Source organism: Moschus berezovskii, chromosome X (genome assembly GCF_049115385.1).
Source record: "Moschus berezovskii isolate FMDL1 chromosome X, NW_MosBer_1.0, whole genome shotgun sequence".
NCBI classification, from domain to species: domain Eukaryota; kingdom Metazoa; phylum Chordata; class Mammalia; order Artiodactyla; family Moschidae; genus Moschus; species Moschus berezovskii.
Genome location: NC_142488.1, coordinates 49,856,450 through 49,881,615, shown reverse-complemented (window position 1 = coordinate 49,881,615; position 25,166 = coordinate 49,856,450). Strand labels below are relative to the sequence as shown.

Here is a 25,166-nt window from a genome sequence, read left to right as displayed (position 1 = left end):
ACTGCAGCATGCCAGGATTCCCTATCCTTCATCATCTCTTTGCTCAAATTCATGTCCGTTGAGTTGCTGATGTCATCCAACCATATCATCCTCTGTCGACTCCTTCTCCTCCTGCCCTCCATCTTTCCCAGCATCAGGGTCTCTTCCAGTGAGTGGGCTCATCGCATCACGTGGCCAAAGAATTGGAGCTTCAGCTTCAGCATCAGTCCTTCCAATGAATATTCAGGGTTGATTTCCTTTACAATTGATTGGTTTGATCTCCTTGCAGTCCAAGGAAGTCTCAATAGCCTTTTCTAGCACCACAGTTTGAAAGAATCAATTCTTTGGCACTCTGCCTTCCTTATGGTCCAATTCTCACATCTCTAAATAACTACTGGAAAAACCATTGCTTTGACTAGATGTATGTTTGCTGACAAAGTGCTATCTCTGCTTTTTAATACGCCTCCCAGGTTTGTTATAGCTTTTCTTCTAAGGAGCAAGCGTCTTTTAATTTCATGGCTACATACACCATCTGCAGTGATTTTGGAGCCCAAGAAAATAAAATCTGTCACTGTTTCAAGTTGATCTCTGTTCTTCTGCCTTTTCTAAATCCAGCGTGCACATCTGAAAGTTTTCGGTTCACATACTGTTGAAGCCTAGCTTGAAGGATTTGGAGCATTACTTTGCTAGCATGTGAAATGAGTGCAACTGTGTGGTACTTTGAACATTCTTTGACATTGCCCTTCTTTGAGACTGGAATGAAAACTGAACTTTTCCAGTCCTGTGGCCACTGCTCAGTTTCCCCAATTTGCTGGCATACAGAGTGCAACACTTTAACAGCATCATCTTTTAGGATTTGAAATAGCTCAGCTGGAATTCCATCACCTCCACTAGCTTTGTTCATAGCAATGCTTCCTCAGGCCACTTGACTTCACACTCCAGGATGTCTGGCTCTAGATGAGTGACCACCCCATTGGGGTTCAGTTCAGTTCAGTCACTCAGTCGTGTCCGACTCTTTGCAACCCCATGAATCACGGCATGCCAGGCTTCCCTGTCCATCACCAACTCCCGGAGTTCATTCAAACTCATGTCCATCGAGTCGGTGATGCCATCCATCCATCCATCTCATTCTCTGTTGTCCCCTTCTTCTCCTGCCCGCAATCCCTCCTAGCATCAGAGTCTTTTCCAGTGAGTCAACTTGTCGCATGAGGTGGCCAAAGTATTGGAGTTTCAGCTTTAGCATCAATCCTTCCAATGAACACCCAGGATTGATCTCCTTTAGAATGGACTGGTTGGAATGTGAAGTCAAGTCGGCCTTAGAGAGCATCACTATGACCAAAGCTAGTGGAGGTGATGGAATGCCAAGTGAGCTATTTCAAATCCTGAAAGATGATGCTGTGAAAGTGCTGCACTCAATATGCCAGCAAATTTGGAAAACTCAGCAGTGGCCACAGGACTGGAAAAGGTCAGTCTTCATTCCAATCCCAAAGAAAGGCAATGCCAAAGAATGCTCAAACTACCGCACAATTGCACTCATCTCACACGCTAGTAAAGTCATGCTCAAAATTCTCCAAGCCAGGCTTCAGCAATATGTGAACCATGAACTTCCAGATGTTCAAGCAGGTTTTAGAAAAGGCAGAGGAACCAGAGATCAAATGGCCAACATCCACTGGATCATGGAGAAAGCAAGAGAGTTCCAGAAAAACCATTGGGGTTACCCAGGTAATTAATAGCTGTTTTGTATAGTTCTTCTGTGTATTCTGGCCACCTCCTCTTAATCTCTTTTGTTAAGTCCTTTTCGATTCTGTCTTTTACTGTGCCCATCTTTGCATGAAGCGTTCCCTTGGTATCTTCAATTTTCTTGAAGAGATCTGTACTCTTTCCAAGTCTATTCTTTTCCTCTGCATTGTTCACTTCAGAAGGCTTTCTTATCTGTCCTTGCTATTCTTTGCATCTCTGCATTCTCCTCTTTTCTTTAGAATACTTTGCTTATAACTCTATGTGTGGAAGTGTGTGTATATGTCCCAGTATTTCTGTAATTATCTGCTTGATCAGCTTGGTCTCCTCTCACTAGAACACAGGCAGACATCACCCCTAATAAGAAGTCAACACAAACCACTCAACCAACCTTTCCCTCCAAGGGCAAAAACCAAGAGGAAGAAGGAATACAACTTTAAAGCCTGGGAAAAGGATACCTCAAGTGGAGCAAGTTAGAAAAATAATGAAAAGACAGAGAAATACAGCACAAATGAAAGAACAAGGTAGAAACTTACAAGACCAAACACAAAGAGGAAATAAGCAATCTACCTGAAAGAGAATTCAGCATAATGACCATAAAGATGCTCCAAAGACTTGAAAATAGAATGGAGAAAATGCAAGAAACAATTAACACAGTTAATAAAATCACCAGGACACAGAAGAAATAAATAAGCAAACAGAGATGAAAAACACAATTACTGAAATTAAAAATACTCTAGAAGGAATCAATAGCAAAATAACTGAGGTAGACTGGATAGGTGAGCTGGAAGACAGAATGATAGAAATAACTGCTGAAGATCAGAATAAAGAAAAAAGAATGAAAAGAATTGAGGATAGCCTCAGAGACATTTGGGACAATATTAAACACACCAACATTCGAGTTATAGGGGTCCCAGAGGAAAAAAAACAGAAAGGCACTGAGAAAATTTCTGAAGAAATTATAGTTAAAAACTTCCCCAACACAGGAAAGGAAATAGTCAATCAAGTCCAAGAAGCACAGAGAATCCATTACAGGGTAAACCCAAGGAGAAAAATATTAATCAAACTAACAGAGATTAAGCACAAATAAAGAATACTAAAAGCATCAAGGGAAAAGCAACAAGTTAACATACAAGGGAAAACCGATATAATTAACAGTGGATCTTTCAGGAGAAATGTGGCAGGCCAAAAGGGAATGGCAAGATATATTTAAAGTACTGAAAGAAAAAAAAATCTACAACTAAGATTATGATACCCAGCAAAGATCTCATTCAAAATTGATGGAGAAATCAAAAGTTTTACAGACAAACAAAAGTAAAGAGAATTTAGCACCACCAAACCAGCCTTACAACAAATACTAAAGGGTATTACATAGCCAGTGAACACGAGAGAAAGGAAAGACCTACAAAAACAAACCCAAAACAATTAAGAAAATGTCAATAGGAACATACATATCACTAATTACCTTAAATGTAAATGTATTAAATGCACCAACCAAAAGATACAGACTGATGGAATGGATACAAAAACAAGATCCATATATATGTTGCCTACAAGAGACACACATCAGACCTAGAGACATATACAGACTGAAAGTAAAAGGATAGAAAAAGATATTCCATGCGAATGGAAACCAAAAGAAAGCTGGAGTGGCAATCCTTGTTTCAGACAAAACAGACTTCAAAATAAAGAATACTATAAGAGACAAAGAAGGAAACTACATAATGATCAAAGGATTGATCCAGAAGAAGACATAACAGTTGCAAATATTTATGCACCCAACATAGGAGAACCTCAACACATAAGGCAAACACTAACACGCATAAGAGGGGAACTCAACAGTAACACAGTAAGAGTAAGGAACTTCAACACACCACTTTATCAATGGACAGATCATCAAAACAGGGAATCAATAAAGAAACAAACTTTAAATGAAACATTAGACCAAATGGACCTAATTGGTATCTTCAGGACTTTCCATGCAAACGCAGAGGAATACAATTTCTTCTCAAGTGCACATGGAACATTCTCCAGAATAGACGACATCTTGGGTCACAAGTCAAGCCTCAGGAAATTTAAGAAAGCGGAAATTGTATCAAATATCTCTCTCTGACCACAACGGTATGAGAATAGTTATCAACTACAGGGAAAAAACTGCCCAGAACACAAAATCATGGAGATTAAATAATATACCACTAAATAATGAAGAGGTTACTGAAGAAACAAGGGAAATCAAAAGATTTCTAGAAACATATGACAACAAAAACATGATGACCCAAAACTTATGGGATTCAGCAAAAGTAGTTCAAAGAAAGAAGTTTATGGCAATACAATTCTACCTCAAGAACCAAGAAAAGCACTGAACAACCTAACTACAACTAAAGCAGCTGGAAAAAGAAAAAATATCCCCAAAGTCAGCAGAAGAAAAGAAATCATAAATATCAGAACAGAAATAAATGAAAAAGAAATGAAGGAAACGATAGCTAAGATTAACAAAATTAAAGCTAGTTCTTTGAGATGATAAACAAAGCTGACAAACCACTAGCCAAACTCATCTAGAAAACAAGGGAGAAAAATATTGAACCAACAAAATCAGAGATGAAAAAGGAGAGGTTACAACAGACAAGACAGAAATACAAAGGATTATAACAGAATATTATGAACAAGTATACACTAACAAAATGGACAACCCACAGGAAATGGACAGTTTGTTAGAAAAGTTTAACTTCCCAAGACTGAACCAGGAAGAAATAGAAATTATGAACAAGCCAATTACAAATGATGAAATCAAAACTGATAAAAAATCTCCCAAAAAACAAAAGACCAGGGCCAGATGGCTTCACAGGGGAATTCCATCAAGCATTTAGAGAAAAGCTAATGAATATTTTCCTGAAACTCTTCCAAAAAATTGCAGAGAAAGGAACACTTCCAAACTCATTCTACAAGGGCACAATCACCCTGATACCAAGAACAGGCAAAGACAACACACAAAAAAGCAAACTACAGGCAAGTATCACTGATGAACATAGATGCAGAAATCCTCAACAAAATTCTAGCAAACAGAATTCAACAATGCATGAAAAGGCTCAAACACCACGATCAAGCCAGGTTTATTACAAGGATGCAAGGATTCTTCAATATACGCAAATCATTCAATGTGATGCACCATATTAACAAACTGAAAGATAAAAATCATATGATCATCTCAATAGATGCAGAAAAGCAAAAGGCCATATATAAGCCCACAGGAAACATTTCACAGTTATGTAAAAATAAAAGCATTTCCTTTAACATCAGGAACAAGACAAGGGTGTCCACTCTCACCACGAGTATTCAACACAGTTTTGAGAGGCCCTAGCTATGGCAGTTAGAGAAAAGAAATAAAAGGAATCCAGATCGGAAAAGAAGTAAAACTCGCACTGTTCACAGATGACAGCGTACTATACATCAGTTCAGTTCAGTCGCTCAGTTGTGTCTGACTCTTTCTGACCCCATGAACCGCAGCACGCCAGGCCTCCCTGTCCATCACCAACTCCCGGAGTCCACCCAAACCCATGTCCATCGAGTCAGTGATACCATCCAACCATCTCATCCTCTGTCGTCCCCTTCTCCTCCTGCCCTCAATCTTTCCCAGCATCAGGGTCTTTTCAAACAAGTCAGCTCTTCACATCAGGTGTCCTAAGTATTGGAGTTTCAGCTTCACCATCAGTCCTTCCAATGAACACCCAGGACTGATCTCCTTTAGGATGGACTGGTACTATAAATAAAAAAAAAAAAAACCCTAAAGATACTATCAGAAAATCACTAGAGCTAATCAGTGAATTTAGCAAAGTCAAGGGATACAAGGTCAATATACAGAAATCACCTGCATTCCTATATACTAACAATGAAAAATCAGAAAGAGAAATTAAGGAATCAATCCCATTCACCACTGCAACAACAAGAACAAAAAATATCTAGGAGTAAACCTACTGAAGGAAACAAAAGAACTGTATACAGAAAATTATGAGACACTGATGAAAAAAAATCAAGGATGACATAAACAGATGGTGAGACAGTCCATGTTCCTGGGCAGGAAGAATCAATATTGTGAAAATGACTACACTACCAAATGCGATCTACAGATTCAATGAAATCCCTATCAAATTACCAATGGCATTTTTTCACAGAACCAGAACAAAAAAATTTCACAATTCATATGGAAACAGAAAAAACCATGACTAGCCGAAGCAGTCTTGAGAAAGAAGAATGGAGCTGGAGGAATCAACTTTCCTGACTACAGATTATACTACAAAGCTACAGTCTTCAAGACAGTATGGCACTGGCACAAAAACAGAAATAGAGACCAATGTAACAAGATAGAGTCCAGAGATAAAACCAGGCACCTATGGCGACCTTATTTTTGACACAGGAGGCAAGAATAAAGAATGGAGCAAAAACAGCCTCTTCAGTATGTGGTGATGGGAAACCTGGACAGCTACATGCAAAAGAATGAAATTAGAACACTTCCTAACACCATCAGTTCAGTTCAGTTCAGTCGCTCAGTCGTGTCCGACTCTCCGCGACCCCATGAATCACAGCACGCCAGGCCTCCCTGTCCATCACCAACCCCCGGAGTACACTTAAACTCATGTCCACAGAGTCGGTGATGCCATCCAGCCATCTCATTCTCCGTCGTCCCCTTCTCCTCCCGCCCCCAACCTTTCCCAGCATCAGAGTCTTTTCCAGTGAGTCAACTCATCACATGAGGTGGCCAACTACACAAGGATAAACTCAAAATGGATTAAAGACCTAAATGTAAGATCAGAAACTATAAAACTCTTAGAGGAAAAACAGGCAAAACACTTGATGACATAAATCAAAGCAAGATCCTCTATAGCCCACCTCTTAGAGTAATAGAAAGAAAACAAAAATAAACAAGTGGGACCTAATTAAACTTGAAAGCTTTTGCACAGCAAAGGAAACTACAAAGTGAGGTGAAAAGACAACTCTCAGAATGGGAGAAAATAATAGCAAAGAAACAAGTGACAAAGAATTTCCAAAATACACAGGCAGCTCATACAACTCAATGGCAGAAGAACAAACAACCCAATCAAAAAGTGGGGAAAAAGACTTAAACAGACATTTTTCCAAAGAAGACATAAGATGGTTAACAAACACATGAAAAGATGCTCAACACTGCTCATTATTCAGTTCAGTTCAGTTCAGTTGCTCAGTCGTGTCCGACTCTCCACAACCCCATGAACCACAGCACGCCAGGCCTCCCTGTCCATCACCAACTTCCGGAGTTCACTCAAACTCATGTCCACAGAGTCAGTGATGCCATCCAGCCATCTCATTCTCTGTCGTCCCTTTCTCCTCCCACCCCCAACCTTTCCCAGCATCAGAGTCTTTTCCAGTGAGTCAACTCATCACATGAGGTGGCCAAAGTATTGCAGTTTCAGCTTTAGCATCAGTCCTTCCAATGAACACCCAGGACTTATCTCCTCTAGAATGGACTGGTTGGATCTCCTTGCGGTACAAGGGACTCTCAAGAGTCTTCTCCAACACCACAGTTCAAAAGCATCAATTCTTCAGCGATCAGCTTTCTTCACAGTCCAACTGCTCATTATTAGAGACATGCAAATCAAAACTATAATGAGATACCACCTCACACCAGTCAGAATGGCCATCAAAAAGTCTACAAACAATAAACACTGGAGAGGGAGTGGAGAAGTGAACCTTCTTGCATTGCTGGTGGGAATGTAAATTGATACAGCCACTATGGAAGATGGTATGGAGATTCCTTAAACTAGGAATAAAACCACCATTTGACCCAGCAATCCCAGTCCTAGGCATATACCCTGAGGAAACCAACACTGAAAAAGACACCTGTACCCCAATGTTCATTGCAGCACTATTTACAATAGCTAGAACATGGAAGCAATCTAGATGCCAATTGACAGATGAATGGACGAGGAAGCTGTGGTGCATATATACAATGGAATATTACTCAGCCTTAAAAGGAATGCATTTGAGTCAATTGTAATGAAGTGGACAAACCTAGAGCCTATTATACAGCGTGAAATAAATCAGTAAGAAGAAATATATATACCATATACTGACTCATATATGGAGTCTAGAAAGATGGTACTTATGAATTTATTTTCATGGCAGCAGTGGAAAAACAGACATAGAGAACAGACCTTGGACATGGGGAGAGGGGAAGAAGGAGTGAGATGTATGGAGAGAATAACATGGAAAAGTAAAATGCCATATGTAAAATAGACAACCAATGGGAATTTTCTGTATGACTCAGGGAACTCAAACAGGGACTCAAACTCTGTGACAATCTAGAAGGGTGGGATGGGGAGGGAGATGGGAGGGAGGGGACATGGGTGTACCTATGGCTGATTCTTGTTGATGTTTTACAGAAAACAACAAAATTCTGTAAAGCAATTATCCTTCAATTAAAAATAAAGTGGCAAAGAAAATAATAATCAGGAGCCACAGCAGCCACTGCTATACTGTATTCTAGAGAACAAAAGCACAAAATGGCGTATGCTGTTGGTCAGATTTCTCAAACTTCACTTTTTCATTTACTATCAACATGATTTCTGCAACATCCAAGTACTGTTGTTGTTTAGTCGCAAAGTCAAGTCTCACTCTTCTGCAACTCCATGGACTATAGCCCACCAGGCTCCTCTGTCCATGGGATGTGCCAGGCAAGAATATTGGAGTGGCTAGGCATTTTCTTCTCCAGGGGATGTTCCTGACCCATAGATCAAACCAACATCTCCTGCATTAGCAGGCGGATTCTTTACCACTAAGCCACCAGGGAAGCCCCTCCAAGTACTACACCTTAATACTTTTCTTTAAATCAACTTAACTTTTTAAAAATTGGCCTCATTCTAAAGAGTTATACCTATGAAACTATGGGTTTCATGTGTTCTATTTTTTTGTAATATATATACACTAACCATTAAAACAAAGTATTCATACCATTAACCACACCACATCATCTTTGAAACCACATTCTAAAACTGCTTTATGGTTGCTCTGAGACCCTTGGGAAGAGATTAGGTAGCGATTTGTGGTTTTATTTAATTTCTGTGCTACTGGCAATGATCACTTACAAAGGTTTGCAGAACATACAAATGAAACCAACCAAATAACAAAATTCATCCCAGTTATATATAACACTGAATATTTTAAAGGGAAGTCTTAAATTGTCTAAACCTAAACAGACAACCCGGCAATTTATCTTTTATTCAATCCCTCTATTTTCTCTATCACAAATGAAAGTTAGATTGGGAATAAAGGCCGAACTTGTGACCTAGACTCAAGAACAGAACCAAGGGAAGGAGAAATACACTAGTGGGTTTTGGACTGACTCACTAGCATTTCAGTCAAAAGAAATGGAAGGCATGCAAATCATTCAAGTGAAGAATTGTTATTTTCAAGACAGTGAAACACCTCCCTGAAAATGAAAATCACAATCAGTTATTAACCAACACCTTTCAAGTCTGTGTTAGAAACCAAGAAGTTCTCCATCACTCCAACAACAATCACTGACCAGAGTAAGGAGAGAAAACTTCAGTCACTGATTACATCTACAGATACTTTATAGATGCAGTTTGGAGCCAGTCTTAAACTCACCATATTAAGAGCCACACTACACACTTTGAAGAGGAACTAAAGAGCCTCTTGATGAAAGTGAAAGAGGAGAGTGAAAAAGTTGGCTTGAAGCTCAACATTCAGAAAACTAAGATCACGGCATCTGGTCCCATCACTGCATGGGACATAGATGGGGAAACAGTGGAAACAGTGTCAGACTTTATTTTAGGGGGCTCCAAAATCACTGCAGATGGTGACTGCAGCCATGAAATTAAAAGACACTTACTCCTTGGAAGGAAAGTTATGACCAACCTAGATAGCATATTAAAAAGCAGAGACATTACTTTGCCAACCAAGGTCCGTCTAGTCAAGACTATGGTTTTTCCAGTGGTCATGTATGGATGTGAGAGTTGGACTGTGAAGAAAGCTGATCGCCGAAGAAGTGATGTTTTGAACTGTGGTGTTGGAGAAGACTCTTGAGAGTCCCTTGGACTGCAAGGAGATCCAACCAGTCCATTCTGGAGGAGATCAATCCTGGGTGTTCATTGGAAGGACTGATGCTGAAGCTGAAACTCCAATACTTTGGCCACCTCATGAGAAGAGTTGACTCATTGGAAAAGACCCTGACGCTGGGAGGGATTGTGGGCAGGAGGAGAAGGGGACGACAGAGGATGAGATGGCTGGATGGCTTCACCGGCTTGATGGACATGAGTTTGCGTAAACTCCGGGAGTTGGTGATGGACAGGGAGGCCTGGTGTGCTGCAATTCATGGGGTCGCAGTCAGACACGACTGAGCAACTGAACTGAACTGAACCTTGTCATTGAAGGAAAAAAAGATATCCTGCACCTAAAATAAACAAGTTATTATGGAGACTATGAAAAGATCAAAGAGTTGTTTATCATCTAGCATGGGAAAGAAGACATATTTTGCAAACGGTAGTGCTTATGACTACTGAGAAATTTTTTCCCCAACATTTTGTAACAAAAAACTTTAAACATATAGCAAAGTTGAAACAATTTCATAGTGAACATTAAACTAATCACTACCGAGACTACCATTTTTACTACATTTACTTTACCACCTATCAATCTATCTATCCAATCCAAGATATATTTTTTATGAACTGCTGGGATTTTAAAAGTGAGCCTATGTGTAATGAAGAATCTTAGATCATTTCAGGGTTGCCTCTCAAAAATTTTTGCTGATGATGTGCATGAACAAAAAAGTTGGAAAACCACAAACCCAGTGTTCAACTACCTGCCAACCTCTAATCAAAATCTATTCAGAGCTCAAAGGCCATTTTATATCTCCACATCTGTGTCCACTCTCTGAACCATCCTTTCCAGACCTTTTCAAGGCTCAGTATCAATCTGTGAAAACCCCCTCAATTTTCACACTCTCAACCAGAATTAACCAATACTTCATACAGGGACCATATTTTTTCAATCATGAGCAATTACCTCACAGTATCTGCAACTTTGTTTTCAGCTTGTCTCGTTTATTAAAATCTGACCTTCTTGAGGCTAGCGATCCCCTTACTTCACTCTGACTCCTCAGCAATCAACATATTACCTGGCCTATAGGTACTCAACGAATAATAACAAACAAACAGCCCAAACCTGTCTTTACCCAGAAGCCAGAGAAGATTTTAGTCCAATATGGAAATGATTTAATCTGACTGGCACTTTAGAAGGCTTCATCTTAGAGCACTGTTGCTAAGAGCATGAGCTTTGGAGCCAGATCGCCTGGGCATGTATCCTAGCTCTGCCATTTATTGCCAGGTGACTCTGGGCAAGTTTCTAAACCTCCTGTGCCTCAGTTCCTTAATTTGAAAAAAACGGATAATACTGTTTCACAGGTTATTATGAGGATCAAATGAGATAATTTTCATTTGATAAAGCACCCAGATTAGCAGCTGGCACACACTGAGCATTCCATCAACCTTAGTCACTGTTGACAGAGACCAAGTTAATAATGACTATGAGGTAAAAAGTCCTTAAAGATGGAGTGGTAGCAGTGAAAACAAACTGGAAAGAATGGCCATGAATGGACAAACTACTGAAAAAATGCCCAGTCAGGAAGGCAAGCAAATGGAGTCTGATATATATATTTCTCCCACTTTGTATTGAGATAGCTCATGATTGAATTTTTTAAAAAAAATTATTAAAAACAGCTATAATCTACCCAGCCTAGCCATATATTAGGTGCTGAGCACAAGAAGCATGACTGGACTCTAGCCACAAGCTGTATGACCACTGCAAGTTTATATGGGTCTTTCAATCTCTCAGCTGAGATTTTTCCCTCCTCATTACTCCACCCAGCACCATTTCCTTAGTTTATGATTCCAGTTTTTTGACTGTGTGCATATCCCCAAGAGCCTTGGTTGGGGAATAGGTTTGTGGTTCTGTCCTACTCAACCCTGTACTATTTTTTTCCTGACCACCTCCTTTAATTCTCAAGCTTTGCTATTCCCTACACGTAGGAACTTGAAACTTAAGAGTATGGGAAAGCAACAAAGCAACAGCTGTTGTGCCAAGAACTGGGGGTGCTGCCAAGCTGTTCTCCAGGTCCCATATGCAGTGACCCCATGCAAAGATTAGACTGGCCCCCATGGGGCCTCACATGCTTGCTATTCCCATTTCCTTCTGCTCACTTTCTTTCTCTCCTTTAAAGAAGCCTCTTCCCAAGCCTGCAAGTAATTCAAATCCAATTCATTCTTGCAAACCCAGGTGAGGTCCAACTTCAAGGAAGCCTCCTCTAAGCATTTTAGCCCAGATATCGCCCCCCCCAACACACATACACCAAACAACTACTATACTTACAATCTTTAGCATAAAGCGCAATCACGTAACACATTTATACCATTGAATAAATGTTTCATGTGTATATTTTGATTTTCCAAGGGCAGGAACCATGTCTCACATGTCTTTTAAACCCCTTACTCTTAATGGGTTAATACTTGTTGAAAAGTGAACCAGTCGGTTTGTCTGTTTGTTTAGGTTAAGGAAAGATGAGATAGAAACAGGTTGAAATGAAAATGGTTGACTGGACAGATGGGTGCAAAAGAAACAATGGTTCAAAATTCGGGGAAAAGTTGCTAAGAAAGGTGTTCAATTAACATGTTTAACTGATCTTCTGCAAGGTTGGAAAGAGACAAACAGAAGGATGTCAACTGGAAAACTTGAAAAGGGCATTTGAGCTTGAGGCAGAAAACAGCAGGAGAAAGATGGAGCTACAAAAGAAATTCTGCTAAAACCCAGAGATAGGTCAATTGGGTAAAGGGGGTTATTGGGATGACATGGGCAGAGAAATGTGGTTATGTAGGTGAGCGAATCGGTAGGGGGTGGTATGAAGGGTTGGGTAGATGGATAAAATGATCAAGGGTATTTAGGCAAGTGGGTTAGCTGACTGGGCGGTGAGTGGGTAGATGGGAGAAAGGTAAGTAGGTGGGTGGTTAGGTGTTTAGTTGGGAGGGAATAGGTGTGGGGCGAGTTATTTAAGATCCGGCCCCTCCCTCACCTTGACCCGGAAGCGGATGAGTGCTAGCCTCACGCAGTGGCTCAGGCAGGCCGGTGGCAGGAACCAGGCCCGAGGAGGAGGGGTGCCCTTGTTGCCCACGTGTCCCACGATCAGTTGCGCTGTCTGCCGCTCGGCCTGGCACCGACGGCCCCACTCGGCCAGCCGGTCCTTGCCCAGGCCCCCGGGGAACATGACCACCAGCTCCAGGCCGTCGCCGCCGGGATAGGCACAAGCCTGACAGAGCGCTGACAAGTAGCCCAGCATGGCGTTCCATTGGCCGCCACACACCCAATCCGTCTGGTAGCCGCCATAAAGCCGCGGCAGCGCTGAGCCCGCGTCCACAAGCACCCGTGCCCCGGGCAGCGGAGGCGGCGGCGGCGGCGGCGGCGGCGGGTGCAGGCCGGGGTGCGCCTGGCTGTGATGGTGGAAGTGGTGAGCGGGGTGATGGTGCCGAGTCGGCCCCGCGCCCCCGGAGTAGGCACCCAAGGCGGCGGGCGGGAATGGCGGTTGCTGAGGCGCGGAGCCCCTGGCGGCGCGTGGTGCCCCGGGCGCTAGGGCTGCCGTAGGCGGCAGCTGGCGATGCTGGTGCTGCTGCTGCTGGCGCGAGACCGTGCGCGCGAGTTTGAGGAGGTCCACGGGCACCACGGCCCCGGGACAGCGCTTCTCCAGGAACTCTTGGAAGCCCTGGACGCCCATGCTTCGTCGGTGGGCAGATGAGACGGCGGCTGCGCGAGCAAGCTAGGCGGCGATCTGGGCGCGAAGCTGGGGGCGGGCGCGTGCGCACTCCGCGGGGGGCGAAGGGCGGGGAAAGGATTCCCGAGGGGAGGGGTGAGCTAGAGACGGAACGAGGGCGGGGTGAAGAGGAGACAGCTGAATGGATTTGGGAAGAGAGAAGGGGTGAGGCCGACCGGACTCAGGAGAGGCTGGGAGGATAAAACCGATGACAGGCTCTAGTCACTTCTTTTTTATTCCTCTCCCGCCGCTCTTCACCGCTTCAAAAAGGGTAAAGTCTGTTCCTGCCACCTCCGGGAGCCATATTGCCTCTTCTCTGTGGTACACGCTTTCTAGCTGGAGGCAGGGGTGCGGGAGTACCGGGGGCGGGGCAGGGAAGCGGAGCATCCTGGGAGTTGTATTCTCTTCTAAGGCTTCAGGATAAAGAGTTGGAACTAAATTACCATCCTCGTCTACCCTTGTATTCACTAGGTATCAAGGGGCGGGGCGTGGTAAGATTTGCATTCCAACTCTACATCCACCAAGTTGCTTCAGGCTGTTTATCGCCTTTCCCAGAAAAAGGAGTTTGGGGGCTAGTGATGCATCATGGGAAAGGAAGTAAAGTGGATTATTTTAATTCAGCTTAAGTATTATAAGATTTCCAAGGACGAAGAATTTTCCTTTGGGGGGAGGGAATAACGTGGGTAGCACATTATTGAAAAGGACACATATGAAAGGTAAAAATGATAACTACCAACATTTCTGTGAGACCTTGATGCTGGGAAAGATTGAAGGCAGGAGAAGGGGAGGACAGAGGATGAGATGGTTGGATGGCATCACCGACTTCAATGGACATGAATTTGAGCAAACTCTGAGAAATAGTAAAAGGGAACCCTGGCGTGCTTCAGTCCATGGGGTTGCAAAGAGTCGGACATGACTGAACCACTGGATAACAATAACAATATGATCTTAGGTTGTAAAATAACCTTCAGTTCAGTTCAGTCGCTAAGTCGTGTCCAACTCTTTGCGACCCCATGAATCACAGCACACCAGGCTTCCCTGTCCATCACCAACTCCCAGAGTTTACCCAAACTCATGTCCATCAAGTCAGTGATGCCATCCAACCATCTCATTCTCTGTCGTCCCCTTCTCCTCCTGTCCTCAATCTTTCCCAGCATCAGGGTCTTTTCCAGTGAGTCAGCTCTTCGCATCAGGTAGCCAAAGTATTGGAGTTTCAGTTTCAGCATCAGTCCTTCCAATGAACACCCAGGACTGATCTCCTTTAGGATGGACTGGTTGGATCTCCTTGCAGTCCAAGGGACTTTCAAGAGTCTTCTCCAACACCACAGTTCAAAAGCATCAATTCTTCGGCGATCAGCTTTCTTCACAGTCCAACTCTCACATCCATACATGACCACTGGAAAAACCGTAGCCTTGACTAGACACACCTTTGTTGGAAAGGTAATGTCTCTGCTTTTTAATATGCTATCGAGGTTGGTCATAGCTTTCCTTCCAAGGAGTAACTGTCTTTTAATTTCATGGCTGCAATCACCATCTGCAGTGATTTTGGAGCCCAAAAAATAAAGTCAGCCACCGGTTCCCCATCTACTTGCCTTGAAATGATGGGACCAGATGCCATGATCTTCGTTTTCTGAATGTTGAGCTTCAAGCCAACCTTTTCACTCTCCTCTTTCACTTTCATCAAGAGGGTTTTTAATTCCTCTTCACTTTCTGTCATAAGGGTGGTGTCATCTGCATATCTGAGGTTATTGATATTTCTCCCGGCAGTCTTGATTCCAGCTTGTGTTTCTTCCAACCCAGCGTTTCTCATGATGTACTCTGCATATAAGTTAAATAAGCAGGGTGACACTGTGCGGCCTTGACATACTTCTTTTCCTATTTGGAACCAATCTGTTGTTCCATGTACAGTTCTAACTGTTGCTTCCTGACCTGCATACAGGTTTCTCAAGAGGCAGATCAGGTGGTCTGGTATTCCCATCTCTTTCAGAATTTTCCACATTTTGTTGTGATCCAGACAGTCAAAGGCTTTGGCATAGTCAATGAAGCAGAAATAGATGTTTTTCTGGAACTCTCTTGCTTTCTCCATGATCCAGCGGATGTTGGCAATTTGATCTCTGGTTCCTCTGCCTTTTCTAAAACCAGCTTGAACATCTGGAAGTTCACGGTTCATGTATTGCTGAAACCTGGCTTGGAGAATTTTGAGCATTACTTTACTAATGTGTGAGATGAGTGCAATTGTTCTGTAATAATCCACATAACTTTTTAGCTAAGGTAATTCTTTGAGGAAGAGTTTTTTGGCCCCAGTTTATGAATAGTGAGATTTACATTATTGATTTGCCCAAGATAATGCAGAGACAAAGTGAAATGGGATATCCAATGTATTCGGGATCTCTTTGTTTAGGGAGATAAGCATCAACACAAATTAAACTACAAGTTGTTCCTTTCTGGTACTCTTTGAGCTACAATGTTATATAGTTAGGACATTTATTTGCAACCACTATGAATCAATTTGTTGGGGAACTCTTGAGAAAATAGCAGTAAGGGCTCCAATTCCAGACATAATTGTAAGGAAGGGGGACCCCTTCCAGGGTCTGAGAGTAGACTCTTGTTTAACACTTGGAAATGAATTGTCTGAAGAGACGTGCTGACAGAGCAAGAGGCTTTATCGGGAAAGGGCACCTGAGCAGAGAACAATAGGGTAAGGGAACCCAGGAGAAGTGCTCTGCCACATAGCTTGCAGTCTTGGAGTTTATGGCCAGTTTGTCTCTGGCCAGTCATTCTGCCTCTGGGCTCTTACTGATGGTGTGTGAATTGCTCAGCCAAGATGGCGTGCAATGAGGATTCTGGGAGGCTGGTAGGACATATGGACTGGCGTCTTCTCTTTTTGACCTTTCCTGAATTCTTCTGGTTGGTGGTAGCTTGTTAGTTCCATGGTCCTTACCAGGATCTCCTGTTGTTAAGATAACTCATGCAAGTGGCTACTATCTTGCCTGGCCAGGGCAGGTGGTTTCAGTTTTCCCCCTAACAGTACAGAATCATCTTTTGAAAAATCTATTTTTAGCATTCTCCTTGGTTGATTATGATATTGTGCCAGTCTTCTGGCTGGCTGGCTTTTAGAGCCCACTGTTTCAATAGGAGGAGGGTAGCAAAGAAAATTCATTCTGTTCTGTGAGTAGTAGTTAGATCTGGCTTGGAACTTAATAGAAGGCAGGAGATAAAAGCAGGCTAAATAAGAACACAAAAGTGCAGAACCCAAGAGTAGTCCAGGTGAAATGAAGTCTGAGAATAGTGTGCATGCATTCTACGTTGCTTCAGTTGTGTTTGACTCTTTGTGACCTTATGGACTGTAGCCTGCCAGGCTCCTCTGTCCATGAATTCTCCAGGCAAGAATACTGGAGTGGGTTCCTGTGCCCACCTCCAGGAGATCTTCCTGCCATTGGAAGGCGTGTTTTGTTTTTTTGGTTTTTTTTTTTTTTACCACTAGTGCCACCTAGGAAGCCTGAGAAAAGTGTGAAAGTGTTAATCACTCAGTCGTGTCTGACTCTTTGCGGCCCCGTGGACAAGTAGCCCATTGAGAAAAGTGTATGGGGATGCAAAAGCTGAAAAAGTGTCAAACTCCATAAAGAAATTCATCATAAAAGACTAATGGAGATAGATCAAGCCAGATTGGCAAAGAATAAGTAGATATTGAAGCAATGCACATAAATAACTCTTGAGAAAACAAGCAGGGAAAGAGAGAATAGTGGCTTGAAAGGATGGCAGATGGAAAGAATAGAGGTTTTTCTAGTATAATGGATACCTAAATGATTGTCTACTCAGCCCTCCTTTCCAAGAATTAACCCTCTCCCCATTTACAGTTATAACAAAAACTGTCATATTAACCATAACCATAGCTGACTGGGTCAAAGGTAGATAATAAATTCAGGTTGGGTCGATCAGAATCTCATTCCCTAGAAATTTGAAACTGGACCAGAGAGACCAGTTTTTCTTGAAATTTAAATCTTGGAAGCTATCAGCAGTCAATTTTCCCATCAGATGAACAAAAGTAAAAGATGCTGGTCTGAAGGAAGGGAAGAAAAATGCAGACTCAGAGAAGAGAGGGGAGATAGGAAGGCTTCATCATGTTTAAGTCCCAGGTTTTAGATCATTCTTTAGATATTTTTGTCCTTGGTTTCTCTGAAGCAATCTCATATCCTTACTATTTTTAAGATAGAATTGAATTAGAAACTACTCATGACCAAAAAATATTAATTCAAGAACTGGTACCGGAAATGGGGTGTGTCAAATTACAAACCCTAAACTGTAGGACTGGCAGAGATTGGCGATCTCTCGTATCATTAATCAGAAGTTTGCGTTCTGTTATTTTGCAATGAAATAGTTGTTTATTGCTCTTGAGACTCAAAAACAGCAGTCCTTCTGCATATATCAAGAGTTTGGCAACTGTTGACGGTCAGATATTCATGGGCTTTGCTGACTTATAGTAGTAGAACTCTGTCTCACTTCAAATATTTCACTAATTAGGAAACTGGCAGTTGGAATGAGGTTATCTATATAAGCAGATTCTTTACCATCTAAGCCACCAAGGAAGCCATCTATATAAGCCAAAGCCCCCAAATGTGAAGATCGCTTCCTCTGTACATGCATCCAGCTGAAAGGCAAGAGAGAGTGGGTAAGTATAACATTCCCAGAGCAGATCAAAAAAGAGAAGCTTCACGTCCTTTAAATCAGCCTGCTGTTTTCTATCTGTGCTCTGAACTGGACACCTTGAGCAGAATGCCAGGGAGAAGGAGGCAAGTCCTTAGGTACAGAGCTAAGAAGTAGAGCTGCAACAGAATGAGTCAGATTACTCTGTTTAGCAAATCTAAAGATTCAAAGTGCATAAGTTGACTAGATTCTTGGCACTTATTAGCCTTGTGAGTCCCCTCAATGAAATCAACAGGCAGTCATAAGAGGTTTTGAGGAAGAAAATCATATCTAGTGAACAGCGACCATGAGCCAGCAATGATTCTCAAAGTATGGTACATGGACTAGCACATCTGCACCTAGGATCTGTTAGAAATGTAATTTCTTGGGCCTCACTCCAGACCTCCTGAATCAAAAACTCTAGGGGGTGAGGCCAGTAATTTGTGGTTTGTGTTTGTGTGCTCAGTCGCTTCAGCTGTGCAACCCCATGGACTGTAGTCCGCCAGGCTTTTCTGTCCATGGCATTTTCCTGGCAAGAATACTGGAGTGGGTTGCCATGCCCTCCTCCAGGGGATCTTCCCGACCCAGGGATCGATTGCCTGTTTTGTAGGTGGATTCTTTACCTGCTGAGCCATCGGGGAAGACCAATCTGTGATTTAAGTGGTGTCAAAGATAAACAAAGGCTGACATTAGTTAAAGCAGTGAGAACAGATTTTATTCAATTACTGACAGTAGGGGAAAGAGCAGAGCTCCATTCCATTTGTGCAGAGGTGACAGCATTTTAAAGGGAGAAGGAGGGAGGAGGAGTGAGGCGGGGCTCAAGTAGAGGCAGGAAACGGAAAAATTACAAAGGGCTGACCAGTGTAAATGCAATTAGGCTAGCTGTGTCTGCTCATTGGCAATTACTGAAGTCAGCATTATATCCTCCCACAGTTCCTGAGAGACAGAGGCCCTAGCCTTCATAATGATTACATTTCAAAGGATTGGTCCTTGAGACACACACTCTCGAGTTGTAGGAGATACATATACATCTCAAAGGGACAGGGGAAGAATTCATAATTGTAAGCCCTTTTAGGTAAACACTCTTAGAGAGGTCAGGTCTATTTTCAGAGGTCAGCTAGAACAAGCTATACATTCTTTTTACAGCCCCAAGCTTTTCTAGATGAAAATTGGGTCATCCCAGAGACTCTGACATGTTAACGTGTTAGAACATGTTAGAACCGGACATGGAACAACAGACTGGTTCCAAATTGGGAAAGGAGTATGTCAAGGCTGTATATTGTCACCCTGCTTATTTAACCTATATGCAGAGCCCATCATGTGGAATATCGAGCTGGATGAAGCACAAGCTAGAATCAAGATTGCCGGGAGAAATATCAATAACCTCAGATATGCAGATAACACCACCCTTATGGCAGAAAGTGAAGAAGAACTGAAGAGCCTCTTGATGAAAGTGAAAGAGTGAAAAAGCTGGCTTAAAACTCAATGTTCAGAAAACTAAGATCATGGCATCTGGTCCCATCACTTCATCACAAATAGATGGGGAAACAATGGAAACAGTGACAGACTTTATTTTCTTGGGCTCCAAAATCTCTGCAGATGGTGACTGTAGCCATGAAATTAAAAGATGTTTGCTCCTTGGAAGAAAACTATGACCAACCCAGACAGCATATTAAAAAACAGAGACATTACTTTGCCAACAAAGTTCCGTCTAATCAAGGCTGTGGTTTTTCCAGTGGTCATGTATGGATGTGAGAGTTGGACCATAAATCTGAGCACTGAAGAATTGATGCTTTTGAACTGTGGTGTTGGAGAAGACTCTTGAGAGTCCCTTGGACTGCAAGGAGATCAAACAAGTCAATCCTAAAGGAAATGAGTCCTGAATATTAATTGGAAGGACTGAGGTTGAAGCTGAAACTCCAATACTTTGGCCCCCTGATGCGAAGAATTGACTCACTGGAAAAGACCCTCATGCTGGGCAAGATTGAGGGCAGGAGAAGGGGACGACAGAGGATGAGACGGTTGGATGGCATCACTGACTGACTCAATGGACGTGAGTCTGAGAGCAAGCTCCAGGATTTGGTGATGAACAGGGAAGCCTGGTGTGCTGCAGTCCATGGGGTCACAAAGAGTTGAACACGACTGAGTGACTTAACTGAACTGAGAAACTTAGAAGGCTAGAAGCCAAGTTTGGTCTCTTTAGTGCAGGTGTTTGAATGGAGTGTTTGTGTTGAGTGTTTTTGCAGGTTGCACTAGTTCTCCATATGATTCTAATGTACTCTTAAGTTTGAGAATCACTGCTCTTCTAGAGTAAGCCCAAGGCCCAAGTACAGACTGGTAAAGCAAGAAGGCGCATCAATATAACTGACTCTCATAAGTTTTTCTATAGCTATAATTTATTTCCTTCCTTCCTTCCTATCCAGGTGGAAATGGTGTATACTTGGACCGGTGACTGGATAAAGGTGTGCCCCTTTGCTTTCCTAAAAGGAAACTTTGTGGTTAATCTAAATATTTCTCTATTATTGCATGTTATCTATTGGTGGCAGTCAAGTTATAAAGAGGTTGCAGGATCCACATTTAGATTGCACTGAACTCGATGAGGAAGGGGCATGTCCATGCCATGTTGTTGCTCTGGATGCAGCAGCTACATTTGACTGGCAGTAGTCCATAGATTGTTAGGTGTGGGCATTTTGGAATTGTAGATATGGGGGAAATGGCATATGTGTTTATGGGGCAGTCAAAAGGAGGACTGTATGTAAATATCTATTTTGTCTCCCCTCTACCCCTTTGCTACCCTTTTCTCTACCTTACTCTCAGGGTTGCATCAGGAGCCATTCTTTATGTACCTTCCCAGAGAATTTGGGATTGAGCTGGATGAGGAAAGATGAAAAATGTTGGCTGCATTTTAGCACCTGATTTATTTGTTCCTAAGGGCCATCTGCATTATCCTTGTGTTTTGTGAGATACCACCAACAACTTTATAATAAATTCCTCTTTTTGTTTAAGCTTGTTCAAATTGGGTTTCTGTTACTTAAAAACACGAAACATAAATAGCACAAGAGAATCTTTATGCTAAACATAGGCCATACGGAGGGTACTGTAAACAGAGGCCAAAGCCCTGAAAGTAGAAAGGGACAGTGCATGTCACAGAATAGTGCTTAAAGTGTGTGCTTTGGAGCTGAGATCTGGGCTTCAAAACCTGTTCAACGTCTTATTTGCTATATAACAAGTTATTTAACCTCTTGAGCCCTTAATGTATCTGTGAAACATAGACTCATTAAGTTTTCAACAGATTTATTTGGTACCTACTATTTGCCAGGAATAACACTTTAGTTAAGTTAGTGTTAAGTCGCTCAGTCGTATCTGACTGTTTGTGACCCCTGGACTTTAGCCCACCAGGCTCTTCTGTCCATGGAATTCTCCAGGCAAGAAAACCGAAGTCAGTTGCCATTTCCTTCTCCAGGGAATCTTCCCGACCCAGGGATTGAACCCGCATGTCCCGCACTGTAGGCAGATTTTTTACCATCTGGGCCACAAGGGAAGCCCACTATGTGCCAGGAATAACACTAGGCTGGGAGTAAAGAGTTCTCAAGACAGTCAAGGAGCTTAGAAGGGAGATGTTAATGATATTTACCTCAGAAGCTTGTGAAGATTAAATGATATATTAAAGTGTTTGGCACAGTAAGCACCTAACAAATGTTAATCATTAAAGTGAAAGGTAGAGAGAAGCATAAAGAGGTTGCATGGAGAATTCACATTGGATTAAATCTTATATCTTCCACCTAAGTAGTAAACTAGCAGTTTAGTTTCTATAAGGGCCCCACTTAGCTTTCTTTATTGCCCAAATCTGTGGGGGCTGTTTGAGAGGCTGTAAGCTTTGGTGATGGACAGGGAGGCCTGGCGTGCTGTGATTCATGGGGTCGCAGAGAGTTGGACACGACTGAGCGACTGAACTGAAGCTTATAATGGTAATAGGAAATAATTTATTAGAAGGTCTAATGAGGCTGCTATATTGCTTCTGTTTCTTAAACCAGCAATAATAGCAGGGAGGTCATTCGATTAGTAAAGAAAACAATGACTGTGGTTCTCAACCCTAGCTAGGTTAATATGATACTAATATATTATCTGGGGAGCTTTATAAAACAATATTAATTAGAGGGATGGGGCCCAGACACTATTTTTCTTTTACATTGTGGTAAAATACATATAACATAAAATTTACCATCTTAGCCATTTAAAAAAAATTAATTTATTTTTCTTAATTGGAGGCTAATTACTTCACATTGTAGTGGTTTTTGCCATACAGTTCAGTAGTGTTAAGTATATTCACTTTGTTGTGCAACCAAGGCACTAATTTTTAAAAATACCTCCCTGGGTGATTTTAATATTGCAAACAGGGATAAGAACCTCTGAGCTAGAATGGAGAAATCTTACAAATACTGGTTAAATTCCTGAGTCTATTTCCTCATCTGTAACATGCATGTGAGCTAGTCTTCCAATTCTTCATCTATTTATCCCAAAGTCCTCTTCCTATTCAGACTATCATCTATGCTGTACTTCATTTTTGTCTTGAGCTCCTGTCTTAAGACCCACCTTCTGAATTTCCTCAACTCCTACTACTTGAGCTCCTCCTAAATTCTTTAGTCACAGACTTAATTATGTCATCTCATTCTTTTATATAATGCTCATTAATGATGGCACATTTTAAATGGGTTTTATGATGTTTTATCCTCCAATTTAAATATTTTCATCTCTGAACCTCACTTTACATCATCTATCACTGCAGCCAATACTCTCATCTTTCCCCAGCAGACTTCCTGTGGACTTGCAGATTGGGTTCAGCTTTGTTACATCTCTATGACTGTTTCCTCTTCTCTTGAGTGATATGTGAGGTCCCTTCAGGAGTTGTTACTGTTATTTGAGCAAACCTACTATGTGCCAGGCACAGTGCTAAGCCCTTTATGTTTTTTTTTTTTTTTACTTAGTCTCAAAATACCACCACTGAGGTATTTTTACAGATAAGGAAATTGAAGCTAATAAGTAATTTTCCTAAGTTCACAAAGCTAGAATACAAATCCAGGTCTGCTGGACTCAAAAAGGTATCTGTAGTAACTATAATCCGAACCAGGGCCCATTTCTAAACCAGCCTGATTTCCCAAGTGCAAGTTTGTTGTGAAGGTCACTAGAGATGTCTAACAATTAGCACACTTAGCAAATTTGGGACATATCTCATTTAATAGTCAAAACCACCTCATTTTACAAATGAGAAAACAGAGGTTTGAGAGGTCTGTAGATCAAAAAACCTGTGCTTGTTCCACTGTGTATCCTCCCTTTGTTGTTGTTTAGTTGCTAAGTTGTGTCTGACTCTTTTGTGACCTTAGGGACTATGGCCTGCCATGCCCCTCTGTCCATGGGATTTCCCAGGCAAGAATACTGGAATGGGTTGCCATTTCCTTTCTCCAGATCTTCCCTTTAAGGATCACCTAAGAGAGAATACGTTGGAGTCACTGAATCATTAAATCAAGGTAATAGATTTTTAAAAACATTTTAAGAATCCTCATCTAATCTTGAATATTTCTGATAGACCCCTTATTCTGCCTCCAGGGCTATTTGCATAAATATATTCATGAGTCTTCTACCTAAATTATCAAATGAACAAGGGATCTGACCTCATTTGACAGTTTCCCAAGTCACTGTAGTGTGGTAAACGAAAGATGTGCAAGGGAGATTTCCAAATGCACTTTTTTTCCCTGAAGGTGGACCATAAACACTATCAATACGAATGGAAATACCCTATCATAAGTTTGTGCAAAGAGCACATTTTGAATCATTGCTTGTATCATAAACATATACATCTAATTCTGAAATTATAAAACAAGCACTGGATATAACCTCATGTAAGATATATGAAGGACTTTCCTGGTGGTGCAGTGGATAAGAATCCTCCTGCCAATACAGGGGACACAGGTTTGATCCCTGGTCCAGGAAGATTCCACATGTCACAGAGCAACTAAGCCTGTGTACCACAGCTAGAGAGTAGCCCCCACACACAGCTAGAGAAAGCCTGAGCACAGCAATGAAGATCTAGCACAGCCAAAATTAAAATAAATAAACTAAAAACAAGAAAGATATATGAAAAGAATATATACTAATCATAATGGTTAGTTGAAAAATTAGTCTAAATATATTTTGATTGTTATTATTACAGTATATCTGAGAGTCAGTATGAAAGTCAGTCACTCATCCGTGTCTGACTCTTTGCAACCCCCTGGACTGTAGCCCACAAGGCTCCTGTGTCCATGGAATTCTCCAGGCAAGAATACTGGAGTGGGTACCCATTCCCTTCTCCAGGGAATCCTCCCAACCCAGGGATCGAACCAGAGTCTCCTGCATGGCCTGGGGTTTTTCCCATGAACTTCGGAGTCAGACCTGGGTTTGGATCCAGGTTTCATCATTTACTAGCTATCGTGCCTTGGTAAATTATTTAATCTCTCTGACCCTCAAATTTTCTCTGTTGAGATAGTAACAGATCTCGCTTATAGGATTGTTTTGTGAATTAAAAATATTACAAGCCTAATTAACACTCAGTAAATCATAGTGACTGTTACAGTTATAGCTTATTGACAAATCAGGGGAAGAAGTCCAACTCCAAAATTTGTTGGAGCTATAAATCGAGGTACAGGTTTGTTAGCTTGTCTAGCCAACATAACTACAGGATTAACATTTTAAAATCTGTTAAGTTAGATTTGGTAAATGAAGAACCAGCTTAAGCCACGTGATTGCAGTGACTATGACAGCATTTTAATAAGATAATATACTCATTTTAACACAGCCTTTATTTTCTGTTTCAAAGCAAAATTTCCAGGAAACAAAATACTTAACAATGGTTGGGTACAAATGAAATAAAAATCACAGTTTC

The 25,166-nt window shown here is 41.7% G+C and overlaps 1 protein-coding gene and 1 long non-coding RNA gene across 4 annotated transcripts in view; one reads left to right on the top strand and one right to left on the bottom strand.

The window, feature by feature from the left end:
• FAM120C (family with sequence similarity 120 member C) overlaps window positions 1-13,694 on the bottom strand; it is a 146,125-nt gene extending 132,431 nt beyond the window's left edge. For all 3 annotated transcript variants that reach the window (XM_055393947.2, XM_088834140.1, XM_055393948.2), the window contains exon 1: window positions 12,833-13,694. In XM_055393947.2, coding sequence (XP_055249922.2) covers window positions 12,833-13,528 — 696 coding nt within the window. In that variant the 5' untranslated portion in view covers window positions 13,529-13,694. The remainder of the gene's footprint in view (window positions 1-12,832) is intronic.
• On the top strand, window positions 13,694-21,353 carry LOC129535261 (uncharacterized). The gene is made up of 3 exons (XR_008681554.2): window positions 13,694-13,835; window positions 20,671-20,709; window positions 21,065-21,353. It is a non-coding gene; the product is annotated as an uncharacterized LOC129535261 (long non-coding RNA).
• Window positions 21,354-25,166: the final 3,813 nt, after the last annotated feature.